Raw genomic sequence first — 17,110 nt, 5'->3', positions numbered from 1 at the left:
ATAGCATAGTCATTGGAGGACACCACACCTTATAAACTGATAGTTTGATCAAATACTGCAAAGCGGACATTTATTTAAACACACTGTTATCGATCTATAAAGAATTTTTTTCAATCCTTTAATAGATGTAAATTTGGAAACGGGATTTGAGGATTGTCTGTGATCGAGATCTACAAAGATTACTAGCTCTTAAACTATGTTTCACAATTTTCAGACCACTTTAAACAGAAATATATATCTAGAAGCTCTAGTGCTGTGTTGTGAAGTCCAACAGACTCGCTGTGAGCGGTGTGGGTTTGGGTAATCATATTGTGCTGACTGTCTCCAGTGTACAGTGGGGCAACTACCGTACTCTAGCTAGTAACATAATATCTGTGGGGAAAGAAAAATAAAATATCATTATTCCTTTTCTTAAACAAATGGAGCTTCTAGCAGCTGCTTGTTTCCCTACAGTAATATATGTAAATCTAAAGCATGTTTGTTGATGTGCGTGAGTTTGGAGCTGTCATAGTTTCAGCTGGGATAGAGTTAACTTTTTCATTAGCAGCTGGTGTAGTGCTACGTTTTGGATTTGGGATGACAAATACTTCTGATAGCACACTGGTGTTTTTAGTTGTTGCTGAGCTCTCATGGCCTTTTCTGCTCCTCACACCACCCCACCAGTGAGGGCTGAGAGGGCACAAGGAATTGGGAGGAACACAGGCAGGACAGCTGACCCCAACTGACCAAAGGGCTATTCTACGTGGTATCATGCTCAGTATATAAAGCTGAGGAAGAAGCAGGAAGGGGGGAATATTCGGAGTTAGGATGTTTGTCCTCCCAAGTCACCATTACGCGTGATGGACCCCTGCTTTCCTGGAGATGGCTGAACACCCGCCTGCCGGTGGGAAGTAGTGAATGAATTCCTTGTTTTGCTTTGCTTGTGTGTCCGCCTTTTGCTCAAGCTATTAAACTGTCTTTTTCTCAACCCATGAGTTTTTTCCTCACTTTTACTCTTCTGGTTCTCTCCCCCATCCAAACTGGGAGGGGGTGAGTGAGCAGCTGCCTGGTTCTAGCTCCTGGCTGGTGTTAAACCACGACAAGGAGCTTACATTTATTTAAATGTGATGTATTGTCTCTCCTCTGTAGGAACGCCCGATGCATTTTCCCAACTGCTTACTTGCCCGTATTGTGATCGAGGGTACAAGCGTTTTACCTCTCTGAAGGAACACATTAAATATCGCCATGAAAAAAATGAAGATAACTTTAGTTGCTCCTTGTGCAGTTACACGTTTGCGTACAGAACGCAGCTCGACCGCCACATGACATCACACAAATCAGGAAGAGATCAAGTAAGTGGCTTTTGAATTAAGGATTTGTCGTCCTCTGTAACAAGCTGTGATTTGTTATGTGAGCAAAAATGTACAGAGCAAGTAAGCTGTTCATATCAGATTATCTACACGCTGAAGTCCCCGTCCTGAAGCACGCACTTAAACTTGCTGCTGAAGTTAGACTTTTTCCATAGCTGTCAAAGGATGAGATCTGAATTCCTGTGCTTTCATTTATCTAGGCAGTATGGTTGGGTTTACATTTTAGTTTTCCGAAGTGCTTTATTGCATTTATAGGAAATCAGTTTTTTTCTGTTCGTTGTCTAACATTACATAAAAATTGTGACTCAAATCTAATGGTAAATCTTTAGTGAAACAAATTTTTCTTTCATAAATCCTGTCTGGCTAATTCAAAATTTACTGTACCCATTTTTGGCCTTAAGAAACAAATCGTCGTGTTGATGCGTTTGGTTGAACTGTGAGACAAGAGTTTTTAAAGGCAATCCATGCTATAAGACAACATACAAATGATTTGTGCATAAAATACCACGTTTCAGTACTAAATGAAGCAATAAAAAGGGCTAAAGATATTCTGAGCTTGTTTTCTGTGGTTCATGGGATGACCTGAGGTCATGGTTTCTTGAAATGCCTTCCATGAGTTAGCCACCTCGTCACTACGGAAGGTCCCGAGATTCTGTTCCCCCCTCCCTCTTCTTCTTTTATTCTTTTATCCCCACAGTTTCTGATCACCCATCCCCAATTGCATGCTTCCATAGCTTACCAGAGGCGCTCTGAAGCTCAGGAAACAACTGAAACAGTCAGCAATAATCCAGGGAAAAAGATAGAGATTTTTCACCACCAGGTTAGAGAGAGAGAGAGGGGCTTGGAGATGTTCCCTTCTGAGGACAGACTAAAAAGGTGGATATTCTTCAGAGAGGAAACAGGAGAGAAATATCTCGTAAAGATGCAAAACAGCGAATAGTGAAAAGAATGCAAAGGGAAAGGTACTTCAATATTCCTTGCAGCTCTAAAACCAACAGAACTTTGGTAAGCTGAAAGACTGTAACAAAGAGTAAAGGAGATGCTTTTTTACACATTGCATATTAACCTTAACCTCCGTTCTATAAAGTATCACTAAGTCCAAGAATTTAACAGGCTTAAAAATGTATTAAGCTTTTTTTTTTTACCCGAGTGTTTACATTCATGGGTAAATTAAATAAGAAAAATTGTTACAAGAAACATCAGCCGTCCTACTGGAGGGATTTTACTGTCTCACAGGGTTCGGAATAACCTTGCCAGCGTATTCTGGCATGACAGTTCTTCTTTATTCAAATATATTTCCCATGAACAATTTATTTCTGTCTTGCTCTCTTACTGGCTTGGCTGCCACTTTAAAGTTACTATCATTTTGTATACATCTTGTATTTCTTACTATGAAATCTGTGAATGCTTTCTGTACGGTGCTTTTTTGTGAGCTGCCACATTTATTTTCCCGTTTTTTCCAGCTAGAAGCCTAAAAGCAGAAGAGTATAGTAGTTGGAAGGGCTAGAAGCCTTTCCCATAATTGCATGAAGTTCGAATGAAAAGAGGAAAAATACGAAGCGAGTAAACAATCTCAGAAGAATTGCTACAAAGGGAAACTCAAATTGTATTCCTGCAGATATATTTTAATGGGCTTATACTTTTGAAGGCACAATTGCATTTGATAACTGTTGTTGCTATGAAGTATCTGGAACTCAATATTATACCCATTTAAGTGTGGTTTTTCTCGAGAGCCGTAGCCAGAATCAAAACTACAATAGTTTAGATATTTGGTAAATTTGAAATGTGTATTTGTTTATGTTGCTGTCACAAAGTTGTTATGTCTTCAAAATTGGCTTCGTGTGCATGTAAATGATTACATCATGTGTGTAAAGAAAAATGATTTTTTTTCCATAGTAAAGTATAGACCTCCTGGTTGTGGATCTTAAACAGCTGCATCTTCAAAACTTAATGTCTTATTCTTAAAGGACTTCACCTGGAAGTAGATTATTTGGATAACTTTGCTAGCCGGTTAATGGCCAGCATGTGACAATTTTGTAATTGTTCTGTGCAAGGAAACAATGAGCAAAGATAATTCCCTGTGTAGTGAAAGCAGGGGAAGAGGTAGGTGCACACTGTTCCTGCCCCTGCAGAAGGGGGAAATACGCCAGACCGCGGCTACTTCTGCTCCAGCTGAGAGCTGAGAGCCATCCCAGCATCTTCTCCTGCATCCCCCTCTCCTCCCCGTCCCCAGCGTCCCTCACGGCTCCCCTGTTTGGTAGGAAGCAATGCTGCATGCATATTGTCTGCTTTCACGTGTGAAGCACCAAAAAAGATGTTGAAGTATGAATAAGTGCTTCTTACATTTGTTTTATTTTTCTTCTCAACAGTTTACAAAGCACGTGTAGGTAGTCTGTTAAAATTCCTTATTGTCATGGACACGGCAGAGAAATGGCATTTCTTGAAGACCATGATCAAACTGGCTGTGAAAAATCCCTGATGTACCTGTAGTTCCTGTTCTTCAAATAACTTTTGAGGATTTCCATTAATTAGTTTCAGTTCTCTGTTGTGAAAAGAGTGGACTTTAGTCCTAAGCACAGTAAATACTTGATGCAGGGATGTATTAGTGGCTAGTTACAGACCTTAATGTTGTTTTTTGTTTCGGTCCTAAAAGGAATGCAGAGGAGTATTCTTTGAATGCCACGGTTAATTCTTTAATGAGTGGAAGACAGCAGTTTTGTACAGTTCATTAAAAATATATCACACATCAGAGACACAAAAAAAAGTGGATTTAGCAGTATTAAAAGGGGGAAGCCCATTTGAATCTGAGAAAATGAAGGAGAAAGGGTATCAAAGGTGGTACTTTAGAGAGGAGTTATGATTTCTCAGATTTAAACATCCTGGAGAGTGACTCTGAGGATGTCCCAGGTTTAAAAAAGAAAAAAGAAAAATATAGGACAGACAGCAAGAAAGCAGAATAAAGCATCACCAATATAAGTAGGTAAGGGAAAATGGAAACATTGCCTAGCAGAAAGTTCAAGGCAGCTTATAGCTATGACCAGGAAAACAGGAAAACTCATTAAAAATTTGGTAAGAGAAATGTGGGCTTCCATGCCTTGGAAGCAGAACGTTGCATTTTCAAGACTGGAGCAGAAACATTTCTGACAGACTGAATACCTGCAGTAATATTTAGTATGAATATTTATGTAGTCCGGCATCTGCAGGAGCTGTATGTATGCTGAGAGCCTTTAACTTGTATAATCTCAAGTCAAACAGTAGTAACTGATTCTCTGCAGGCTAAAGTAAATCCTGACACGGTCCTCTAGACTCAGTGAAGTTGGATCATTAAAGTGCAATGCAGTGAGTCAGGCACAATCATCTAGAACATCATCTTCAAGGGACTTAGTTAAACAAAGCTGAAAAGCCGTGAGGACTAGCAAAAGACAGCCGCCAAACCTAGGAATAAGGGTCAAGCGCTAATGGGGATAAGTCAGAGCGGAGACCTCAGTGCAGAGGCTGGGAGGAGGCGGGAAGGAGCCCATCCCGAGGAGGGTGGGAGCGGGGTCTGCTGAGAGGTGAAAACTGCAGCTCAACCAAACGCTTATCCCAAGGGAACTGTCGAATTAGAGTACTTGGAAGCAATTTAGATTAGCTTGTTTCAATTTGTCTTCTGTTAGCATCTGTATCGAATAAAGGAGGACGGGGTGTAGAACGGGGAGGGCTGATAATTTGGACGGCATATCTCATAGCAGAGCGCTCAGGCTTTCATCCCGCAAACAGGTTCTTCAGATCTAAAGGCATAAATCAGAACAGGAACATCACCCTGCCTTTTTATTCATCCCCGCTTCTCCGGCGCAGATCTCGGCTCCCAGCTGCCGTGCCTGCGCTCGGGGAGCAGCCTTGGCACTCGGGGAGCCTCAGCAGACCAGGATCAGGTGTAGGAGCTTCCTGACACCGTTGGGCACCAGAGGAGGTCAATACACGTCAGCCGACTCGGGGGAGCTGCCTCCCCAGGCTACGTGAATAGCTTGATTAATGAGTTTATGAAAATACTTGCCCCGGTTACCAAAAATCTGCAGCTGCATCCAAATGGTGGTGGAGTATCTTTTTGCAAAGTGAGCTCTACTTAAAAAGGAGCGGCTGCTTTTATAGTAAACAATTTGTTTGAACAGCAAAAATTTTTATTCCTCCGTTTCATGGTGGTAGTTAAGCCGCTCCAACTTCTAAAGTGTTTGTAATTTTTGTCTTCAAAAATACGCATTCATAGTTTTACACAGTTTGTAATAAAATTATATATCTTGCAGATACATATCACATATATACTACATATATTTACATGTCTTCCTTAGCTTTTGCGTTTTTTTAAACTAGTATAACAATAAAGATAAATTAAAAATAATTCGAAGCTTAACAATAAATGCTCTCACAAGGCAAAATACAACAAAAATAACCACAGAGAAATAGCGAAAAAGTGTACTTGGGAAATCCCTCAATATTGTTATTTATTTTAATTAAGTTTTTTGCATTTATTTTGAGAATTAATTGTGACTGAGAGTGCCTTTGTTGTCACTGAGCCATCTTCTCTTGAGCAATCCCGTGGCATCATTACATAGAGGAATCCAAGGCCAACAGTAAGCGCTGGAAGCATGTAAATGGAAAAATCAAGTCAACTGATTAAATTTTAAACAGGCTTTTATATGCTTTCATGTTTCTCTGTCCTGCCTGACATACTCTGTGGGTGGTGGGCTTGGGTTTTTTCTTGGGTTTTTTTGCTTTCACAAGTAGAATTAGCATGCATCCTGGAACTTCTTACTCATAACGTGTCAGTGCAAGCTTCATCTGAAGTTAGGAGAAGGGGCAAATGTATTTTGTGTTTGTTTGTTTTTTTCTTTTTTACTGTACCAGATTTATTCAGAAGATCCACGTGGCTCGGTTTTAACCTGACTTCTAATTTGTTTCTTTTTCATGCATAACACATACCACCTTCAGTCTCTTAAAATTATGATTGATTCTTTTCAGTTTTGTATTGCATTTTCTCTGTTACAATGTGAAAACACAAGATGTTTTTCCAACACGGTCTCCTATGCGATAATTACGAATTCTTTCTTACAGAGACATGTGACGCAGTCCAGTGGTAATCGAAAATTCAAGTGCACTGAATGTGGAAAAGCTTTTAAATATAAACATCACCTAAAGGAGCACCTACGAATCCACAGTGGTAAATAAACCAAGCATTGAATTATGTGCTAATGTTTCCATTTCTACTCTTTATAACTTTGATGTGATATCAGTCTTGTAAGTCTAAGTTTAAAATACTAGTGTTCTCCTTTTTCTTCCTCTGGGACTCTGTAAGCACTGACTGCAGCCTTCAGCTGTGTGCAGGAAATACGTAGGGTAACTCAGGAGGATTTACAGTTACAGCTTCAGCTCTGACAGTTAAGGAAAACTTCACTTGTGGCAGAAGTGGGGCATCCTTCTGGCCCTTTTTCACTTCTCTGTTTTTTCTCAATGTTTGCAGACCGCTCAGCGTGTTAGGAGCCTTTCTAGAAGATTTTAATTGATAATAATCGGGACGTAACAACTATGCTTCCTACTGTTTGTGGCTGTGATTTTATTAAAATATCATATTAAAATATTAAAATAGCCTCAGGACACAGGTCGGGAGTTGTGATATACTGTCGCAAAAGTTTCAATTTATAAGAGAAGTTCCAATTTGTAGGAAATTTAATATATAATATTATATATTAATAGATAATAAGTAAAATGTTTTCACTCAAAAGAGATTCTCAATTTCTCCCTTTAACTCATATTTGCCCATTGACAGAGTCTGAAAACAAGGTTTCAGGCCATCTTTTCCTTTCTTATCAGTTGCTCAGTCCAGATAACAACTATTAAGAGCACCTCGGTTAGAAGTCCTCCTTCAGCAAACATAATTTTATTTCCAAAGGGTAGCGGCACCGTGCCTGTGCGTGAGAAAGCCTCAGTCAGTGCACTTGTCAATCTGAAGCAAGCCAGCGGTTTGGACTCTGTCCCTTTCCTCAGTAGCACAGGTTCGCTGAAAAGCCAACTCTGGCTATGGGTGTAACCGTTGCATAGTTGTGTGCATCTTCCTGGCAATTTCACCTGATGTTCATCTCTGAAGGCAAACACGCATTTCTCTTTTGTGTGTGTCTCGTTTCCCTTTACTTAAACTTTGCCTGTTTTCATTCAGCTGATGAGTATCATAGGAAGATATGGATATATTGTATTTGAGTTTACCGCAAGAAAATGTGCATAGTTCCTTATATAATTATGGCTTGCATTCGTGGAATTTGTATTTTTTTCTCTGCTTAATCATATTCTCATTTTTTCCATTCCGAAGTAGTTTATGCCATTTCTGAAGTTAGTAGTGGTACTACTTGAATGGAATTTAATGAAATCTGCAAGTATCATATAGACTCATTTAAGTGATATGTAGGCAGTTACTGGGAAATACTGGAACGTATCATGATCATGTGGGCTCCATTCTATATCTACTACTGGATCACAGACTTATTAAAAGACACTAGGATCTGAGCTATAGATGACATAATTACTCTTACTGTTCAATTCACTGAATAAGACTTTTTTTTCCCTAGGACTCTTTGACAGGTCATTGTGATGTCGTCTTTTCTAGTTACTATTATGCTGTGACCTAGTAAACTGTTGCATATGCCTTTTTTCTTCTTTTTTTTTTTTATCTTTAGGAGAGAAGCCATATGAATGCCCAAACTGCAAGAAACGTTTTTCCCATTCTGGTTCATACAGTTCACACATAAGCAGTAAGAAGTGTATTGGTTTGATGCCCGTGAACGGTCGAGCTCGGTCAGGGCTCAAGACGTCTCAGTGCTCCTCCCCTTCCCTTTCTGCATCACCCGGTAGCCCAGCAAGACCACAGATACGACAAAAGATAGAAAATAAACCCTTGCAAGAGCAACTTCCTGTTAACCAAATCAAAACTGAACCTGTGGATTATGAATTCAAGCCCATAGTGGTTGCTTCAGGAATTAATTGTTCGACCCCTTTGCAGAATGGGGTTTTTAGTGGTGGTAGCCCATTGCAGGCAACCAGTTCTCCTCAGGGTGTGGTGCAAGCTGTTGTTCTACCAACAGTAGGTCTGGTGTCTCCCATAAGCATCAACTTAAGTGACATTCAAAATGTACTTAAAGTGGCAGTGGATGGTAATGTAATAAGGCAAGTATTGGAAAACAATCATGCTAATCTTGCATCCAAAGAACAAGAAACAATCAGCAATGCATCTATACAACAAGGTGGCCATTCCCTCATTTCAGCTATCAGTCTTCCTTTGGTTGACCAAGATGGGACAACCAAAATTATCATCAACTACAGCTTGGAGCAGCCGAGTCAACTTCAGGTTGTTCCACAAAATCTAAAAAAAGAAAACCCTGTTCCTACAAATAGTTGCAAAAATGAAAAATTGCCAGAAGATCTTACAGTGAAGTCTGAGAAGGATAAGAACTTTGAAGGAGAGACCAATGATAGCACTTGTCTTCTTTGTGATGACTGTCCAGGAGATCTTAATGCACTTCAAGAATTAAAGCACTATGAAACAAAAAATCCTCCTCAGCTTCCTCAGCCCAGTGGAACAGAAGCTGAGAAGCCCGACTCCCCTGTCCCATCAGAAACTGGGGAGACCAACTTATCTCCTGGTCAGCCACCTTTAAAGAACCTTTTATCGCTTCTAAAAGCTTATTATGCATTAAATGCACAACCGAGTGCAGAAGAGCTTTCAAAAATAGCTGATTCAGTAAACCTACCACTGGATGTGGTAAAAAAGTGGTTTGAAAAAATGCAAGCTGGACAAATTTCTGTGCAATCTTCTGGACCATCTTCTCCTGAACAAGTTAAATTAAGCAGTCCCGCAGATAACGATGATCAAGCAGCAACTACAAATGTGAGCGAACCCCAGAACAGCACAAATAATTCACAAAATCCCGTCAGTACAACAAAATCCCAGACTTTACCAGGGGGATCAACTCTGAATGGTTCACGCAGTAGCACGCCATCCCCATCGCCACTAAACCTTTCTTCATCAAGAAATTCACAGGGTTATACGTACACAGCAGAGGGTGTACAAGAAGAGCCACAAGTCGAACCTCTTGACCTTTCGCTACCAAAGCAACATGGAGAACTGTTGGAAAGATCTACCATAACTAGTGTTTACCAGAACAGTGTTTATTCTGTCCAAGAAGAACCTTTGAACTTAACTTGTGCAAAAAAAGAACCACAAAAGGACAACAGTATTACAGACTCTGATCCTATTGTAAATGTAATCCCACCAAGTGCCAATCCCATAAATATTGCTATACCTACAGTCACTGCCCAGTTACCTACAATTGTTGCCATTGCTGACCAGAACAGTGTTCCATGCTTGAGAGCTCTTGCTGCCAATAAGCAAACCATTTTGATTCCACAGGTGGCTTATACATACTCTACTACAGTTAGTCCTGCAGTTCAAGAAACACCACCAAAACAGACCCAAGCCAATGGAAATCAGGTACTTCAGTCCCGCTGTTCCTGTGTGTTGTGTATGACGTGTTTATTCTGTATCCATACTGAACTAACAGAAAGCTGTCAAGATAAATGAAGTAAAATGTAAATATAAGCTGTAAGGTTTATTCAGCTTGATTGTTAATGGATAATAGATGTTACTGTTAACTCCTCTGCAAAGCCAACTAGATCGGGCAGCTTGAGTCCAGGCTGCCAGAAACTGTGCATGGATAAGTCAGTTCTTCACTACGTTCAGTCATTTGGAAGTGTCCTCTAGGACATTAGTGCTCAATATTTTAAAGAAAGTTTAATTCTTCTGATCAAAAAGCAAAGTAAGGCCATGGCTTGCATTTCTTGCTGGCTCCGTATCTCCTCTTTCCCCACATTCAGAAAATAAACTCTTTGGAACTTCTGGCTACTCCATTCATGCTGCTCTGCTTTCTTGGCTTGCAGAGTAGCTGAATTCATTCTACAACATGGCAGCCCTTTAAACAAAATTCAGATGTATTCTCAATTGAAAGTTGGGCAGGTATTTTTCTTCATCTGCCGTTCCTGTATCCTGCCCCGTTCCTCCCTGGATACAGCCAGATGTGATCTAATTGAAGTCAGTCCTGCTGAGAAACACCTGCGCATGTCGACGTAGGGACAGAGCAGAACAGAGGAGTGATTCACGTAAAGACTTGGCGTTTCTAATTAAATCTTAGAAATTGGCCGTTCAGCATTTTATGCAGGTTTCTGTATAACCAGAGACTAAGGAGCCTTGAAGAGTTACAAGGTTGCTTATATGTTAAAGTTCATCAGACAGATGACATCTGAGGTGGCTAACACGTACGTTTTTATATTCAGATTTGGTAATATATGATAAAGGTAATTCTGTGTGTAGTGACACTGCTGGTATCAGCAGAAAATACTGTGCTGCCTACAGGTGAGCTTCAGGGCTTGAAAAGCTTAGAAATAGACTACAGTTATGATTTTTAAAAACCTTTTATTAATAAAACATTTGAAATCCTCCAAATTTTGAGTTAGGTAGTATTTGTGGTAGTTTTATGAGGAAGAGGGTAGTCAAGTATGCAAATTCAAACGATAACTTAAATAGCTTTTTGTGAAAACTTCATCAGAAAATACAATCTTAACTTCCATAAAATCCACGGGGTAGCAAAATGCGGGTGACAAACATTAGTTGAAAAATGCAGTTAGATATCAACTTTTCTCTTCTGACTTACTGAGGTAGTTTATACGTCTGTAATCTTCTTTTCCTTCGTAACGTTGCGTTTATTTTACGGGCCCTAAAACGTGATGTGTCAGGGTAGCTTAGACCTGGCCAACAGTCAAATTTGGATGCGATTAAAGTCAGTCCCAGTGAGAATTCTGCATCTGCACGGTGGCAGGGACTGCAAAGCAGAGCGATGCAGCGGAAGATTTTTTTGACTCTCTAAGTCTAAACAATTTTGTGTGGCTGTTTATGGAATTGAATGAAAATAACAGCACGGCTTCAGCTTTTAGAAACTGTGTGCTGCGTCAGTGCATTTTTTTCTTGAACTCAACATTTTTCGTAATTTTTCTTAAGGATGAAAGGCAAGACACTAGCTCAGAAGGAGTATCGAATGTAGAAGATCAAAATGATTCTGATTCAACACCCCCAAAGAAAAAGATGAGAAAGACAGAAAACGGGATGTACGCGTGTGATTTATGTGACAAAATATTTCAGAAGAGCAGCTCATTATTGAGACATAAGTATGAACACACAGGTATGTACTAGGAAAAACAGTTTCTGATCGTTATTTCATTGGTAGTGTGTAAATAATAATCTTAACTGGAATCCAGTTCTCAGATAGTGTAGGGAGGTGTAATAGTCCTTCTTATCGTCTGCGCTCAGCTCTCTTTAGAAACCTATGGTTTTTATATTTGTTTGGCAAAACTGCAATTCAGAGTTCCCTTAAATTTCTAAGATCTAAACCCTGAATAGAAAAAGGGGAGTTTCTTCCATCTGGCTCATGGACAATCATCTGCGATCCACAGCCTGTAATCAAAGGTTTATTACTTCTAATTTACCTTCCCTGGTTATAAATTAAGCAAAATTAAAAATTAAAATTATAAACTAAGAAAAAGGATCATGTGTGTGTATGATACTTTCTTTACATGAAAGGCAGTGTGTCTACCTAGCATGAAGGATTTTCAAATTGAGCCACATTTGTAATTATCTGAAGTTAACAACCATTCATTACACATGGAATCCAACCCCAAAAGAACACCCTTTTGTCCTCAATTTTTATTTTTAATTTCTCATAGTTGTTCCTTTTGGCTCCATTTGTGGTATCTTTAGGCTTTTTTTTTTAATAAGTGTTGGTCTCTTATTTCTTCTGTAATGTCTTTAAAAAAATTAATTTTTTTATTATTTTTTATTTATTCTGCATATTAATGTTTTAATTTCATCTCACATATAGAATTGAACAGATTAAAAATTCCCTTTTGTCTTTTCCACTTGATAAAGTTTCTCAAGTTGCATTTAAGGCTATCTATTTTCATACCTTTCCTGTCCTTAGGCTCTTTTAACTCTTTTTCATAACACAATTGTTCTTTCCATTCTACTTCTAAATTAACTGCAGTGTTCATAATCGTAACATCATAGAATCATTTAGGTTGGAAAAGACCCTTAAGATCATCAAGTCCAACCATAAACCTTAACACTGCCAAGCCACCACTAAACCATGTCCCTCAGCACCACGTCCGCACGGCTTTTAAATACCTCCAGGGATGGTGACTCCACCACTTCCCTGGGCAGCCTGTTCCAACGCTTGATAACCCTTTCAGTGAAGAAATTTTTCCTAGTATCCAGTCTAAACCTCCCCTGGTGCAACTTGAGGCCGTTTCCTCTCATCCCACCACTTGTTACTTGTGAGAAGAGACCGACCCCCATCTCACTGCTTGTTTGGCAGACGTTGACACGGCGGGTGTTGATCATCGGTATAGCGTGACCAGAAAACTGCTGGCTTATTGTCTGTATCTTTTCTGTCAGGGCTGAGACTGTGCAAAGTCGTTTTGCGTAACCACTTTGAGTGTTGAAATCAAAATAACATTACTAGGCTCATGCTGTGTTTATAAGAGACTCTAAAAACAAGACAACAAAGTAGAAAGCTGGAAACAGAGCAGAAAGAGAGCTGAGTGAAGCAAAACGGATTTTTTCTAGTTAATATGTGTGTATTCAGCAAGTTTTGTACATAACGCACTTACTCGTGCCAACCTAGATTTTAGAATGATTTGCTTTTTACCTAGAACTGGAAGAAGGACTTGGTACGCGAAAAACAACATAAAAACTTAGCTGATTTAAAATTTCCATCAATATAGAAAAGTTAAAATGGTTTTGAGTCAAAATAATGTTTACTTCAGGAAAAATGTGTCCTTTTCTAATTTACTTATACTTGCAATTTTTTTGTGCTAAAAGTTACATCTGAGAATCTTTTTGTCCTTCTACATTCAGTTTTCCTAAAGAACTTACAAATTACCCTTGTAATTGTGACAATGTACCGTTGCCCCCCTGTCCTTTGGGCTCAGGTGAGAAACCCAGGCTGAGGATGCATGGAGTAGAACGTCTTGTTAAATAAAATTATTAACTGTTGGTAATATGTTCACCAACGGCATCTTCTGATGAAAACAACAGTATATGTTTTTAAAATTTCAGCTACAAGGTGTCCAATTGTTTGTGCTTTATTTTGTAGGTAAAAGACCTCACGAGTGTGGAATCTGTAAAAAAGCATTTAAACACAAACACCATTTGATCGAACACATGCGACTGCATTCTGGGGAAAAACCCTACCAATGTGACAAATGTGGAAAGCGTTTTTCACACTCGGGGTCTTACTCCCAGCACATGAATCATCGCTATTCCTATTGCAAAAGAGAGGCAGAAGAGCGTGACAGCACGGAACAGGAGGAGACAGGCCAGGAGGTCCTCAATAACGAGCATGCTGGTGCCAGGGCGTCTCCATCGCAGATCGACTCGGATGAGAGAGAGAGTCTAACCAGGGAAGAAGAGGAAGACAGTGAAAAAGAGGAAGAGGAGGAGGAAGAAAAAGAGGTAGAAGGACTTCAGGAAGAAAAAGAATGCAGGAAACTACAAGAAGTAGAGGATGACGAAGAAGAAGAAGAAGAAGAAGAAGAAGAAGAAGAAGGCAAAACTGAAGGTAACAAGAATGATGAAGCTGTAAATCAAGCAAGCAATGCAGAACCAGAAGCTACACAGAATGACAGGCAGGTGTCGGAAGAAAAAAACGAATAAAGCTTAAATGATAGTTTTTTCTATAAGGAAAAAAAAAATTGGTAATGAAGTTCGTTCTATATTATACATGCTTTTCATGGAAACGCAGTAGCCTGCATACTGTGATTTCTGTTCACTACTGTGTAAAAAAATATATATATAAAAAAAAAGAAAAAGAAAAAAAAAAAGAAATCCAGGTGTGCCTGAACCTCAAACTTAGTAATTTTTCACACAGTTTTCAAAGTTAGGAACAAGTTTATAACATGAAGCAGATTAGAAAAATACAGTGACTCTGGAAGCAAAGATTTAACAGGTTGTAGGAAACCTGATTTATTAGACAAGCATCTGGCATTGTTTGTTTTATCAGTATTAATTTTCATTCTTAAGTTGATTAATTTTTAAGCTGTACAATTGGGAGAGATTTATATGATTTTATTTTTTTTTTTTGATGGTAAAACATTTCCTAAATCCACTTCAGTATTTTCTTATGTTTTAAAATGTGAGAACTTCTGCACTACAAAATTCCCTTTTGCAGAAACCTGTAACGCAGTTGCAAACAGTGCTTGGCTACCTTTGTAAATTCAACCTAGAAGGTAGCGATTTATGACATTAGATGTTGTAGTAGAGCATATTATCATTTAAAGTGTATTGTTAGCCTTAAGAAAGCAGATGATAGAAGAACTGAAGTTTCTTACTCATGTGATTAAAAATGTAGTTGAAAAGATTGTCGTTGAGTTCTGATTGCAGGGACTAACAGTGTTAATACTGGTAAGGACAGCAAAGTCGTCAAAATCAGTGTTTGTAATTGTGTTTTGAGTATGTAGTAACAATATGAAGGATATGATATGAAGCTTTGTATCTCCTTTGGCCTTATGCAAGACCTGTGTGCTGTAAGTGCCATTTATCAGTATTATAAAGGCTCGGAGCAGCCTTTATCCAATGTGTGGCCTACAATAACTAGCATTTGTTGATTTGTATCAAACTTCTAAACTAATCATGGGGAAAAAAACACTCAGCCATCAGAGAAGTAAGAACACTGGTATATTTCATTATTTAATTATTTGGTGGTATTTTGGGTTAATACCTGACTTGCAGAATTTCTCTACAATAATTACAAGGGAAATTTTCTAATCTGCTTTATTGGTTTACTTTAATTTCAGACACATACATGACATGTTATCTGGCTCATAAGTATTTTCAAATGTTAGTTATTATGGACCCCATTTATTTACAATGTTAGCTGATTTTTACCTATCAGTATTATTTTATTTCTTTTAGTTTATAGATCTGTGCAACATTTTGTACTGTATGTCTTCAAACCTGGCAGTATTAATACCCTTCTTACTGACATATGTACCTTTTTAGTTTTAGAAAACTTTTATATTTATGTGTCTTATTTTTATATTTCTTTATTTATTACACAGTGTAGTGTATAATACTGTAGTTTGTATTAATACAATAATATATTTTAGTATGAAAATTTGGAAAGTTGATAAGATTTAAAGTAGAGATGCAATCGGTTCTCTTGCATTGAGATTTGATTTAACAGTGTTATGTTAACATTTATACTTGCCTTGGACTGTAGAACAGAAGAATTAAAATGGGAATGTATTAATTTTACAATTGCAATCAATTCATTTTACCTTTACCCAGTTTTTAATATAAAGCTCTTAAATTTTGAAATTCACTGTGTGACTAATAGCATGATGCTCTGCAGTTTTATTAAGAGATTAGTCTAACCATAAAACTCTCATTTCCTTAGTAAGCCAAATTAGAATAATCTTATAAACAGTGTTGGGAACAATGTTTAACATTTTTGTGCCAATTTGTTCCTGTATTCATGTATGTATGTTACAAATCTGAAACTTCATTTTTAAGTTCCTTGTTACATCATGGTCATTTTCTAGTTTTTTACCAGACTCCCCATCTCACAATAAAATGCGTCAACAAGTCTGACTTATTGTCATTATTCTGGTAATTTAGAAAATGGTTTTAAATTATTTCTATAGATGTTACTCGGACACGGTCCCTGCTCCAGTGCCGATACTGGGTTTCAATTGTACGGAAGGAGCACATGAGTGAAAGGGTTGACTTTGTGCGGGCAAAGGGATGCCTACGTGAGTTTATTGATTCTACAAACGTTAAGTAGAACAACTGAGTTTTCAAAACAAATGTGGTTTGGGGATTTATTTTTTTTCTTTTGTATCTGATATACAGTTTAATGGTCTCTTTCAATAAGAATGCTTTCAAAGGAAGTAAGTCTGTAACTGTTTTCTTGATTTAGCAATAAGCTTGTGCAAAGGTTGATATATATCTTGCTGTTGAACTTTCCAAAGATCCGGCACCAGCATTATTGGTATTTATAATTTCAGTAATGTAAGTATGAAGGCTTGAAAGTTGTATTACATATGCATGTTTACAGTGTTTTGCAGTTTAAGCAAAGTTTAGAGACTGTTCTTTAGGCAGAGTTCTGTACTTTAATGATCCCTAAAAGGGGATTTCAGTTGTTAATTTTTGTGTTTTTACATGTGCATCATGTAAGTTATTTTATATTCACATATCTAAGTTTTGAATAATTCTCAATCTCATTTTCTCAGCATTAATACATACAAAAGATTTATCTCATATATTTATTGTTTTACTTTGTATTTTTCTGTACAGTATGCCAAATATTGCACTTCTAAGTGGAGTAAGCTCCTGACTCGGTAGCATCATTGAGAGAAACATGAGAAAGCTATTTTGAAAAAAAAAAAAAAAAAATTTATATTGCATCAATAATGTTGCCTTTAATTATTATCATAACAGAATTGATCAGGTAGTTCAGGATTTCTCGCTGGTAAAACTGGCTCTGCTCTGTTCTAGGTAATGAAACACACCTTTTTGAATCTATTTTAAGATTTTTCACATTTTTCATATTCCAGAAACATCTTACTTGTCTGTAGTAATAAACCCAGTGAGACATTTGTTAGAAATGGGATGGAAATAATATTTTGCTGTC

The 17,110-nt window shown here is 38.0% G+C and overlaps 1 protein-coding gene across 5 annotated transcripts in view; it reads left to right on the top strand.

Moving 5' to 3' along the window:
* ZEB1 (zinc finger E-box binding homeobox 1) overlaps positions 1-16,066 on the top strand; it is a 124,915-nt gene extending 108,849 nt beyond the window's left edge. For all 5 annotated transcript variants that reach the window (XM_074574279.1, XM_074574277.1, XM_074574278.1 and 2 more), the window contains 5 exons: positions 1,129-1,331; positions 6,441-6,546; positions 8,054-9,864; positions 11,425-11,605; positions 13,574-16,066. In XM_074574279.1, coding sequence (XP_074430380.1) covers positions 1,302-1,331; positions 6,441-6,546; positions 8,054-9,864; positions 11,425-11,605; positions 13,574-14,133 — 2,688 coding nt within the window. In that variant the 5' untranslated portion in view covers positions 1,129-1,301 and the 3' untranslated portion in view covers positions 14,134-16,066. The remainder of the gene's footprint in view (positions 1-1,128; positions 1,332-6,440; positions 6,547-8,053; positions 9,865-11,424; positions 11,606-13,573) is intronic.
* The last annotated feature ends 1,044 nt before the right edge of the window (positions 16,067-17,110 follow it).

Source organism: Larus michahellis, chromosome 2, assembly GCF_964199755.1.
Source record: "Larus michahellis chromosome 2, bLarMic1.1, whole genome shotgun sequence".
NCBI classification, from domain to species: Eukaryota; Metazoa; Chordata; class Aves; order Charadriiformes; family Laridae; genus Larus; species Larus michahellis.
The sequence above is the reverse complement of the archived record's forward strand: the minus strand, read 5'-3'. Positions and strand labels throughout refer to the sequence as shown.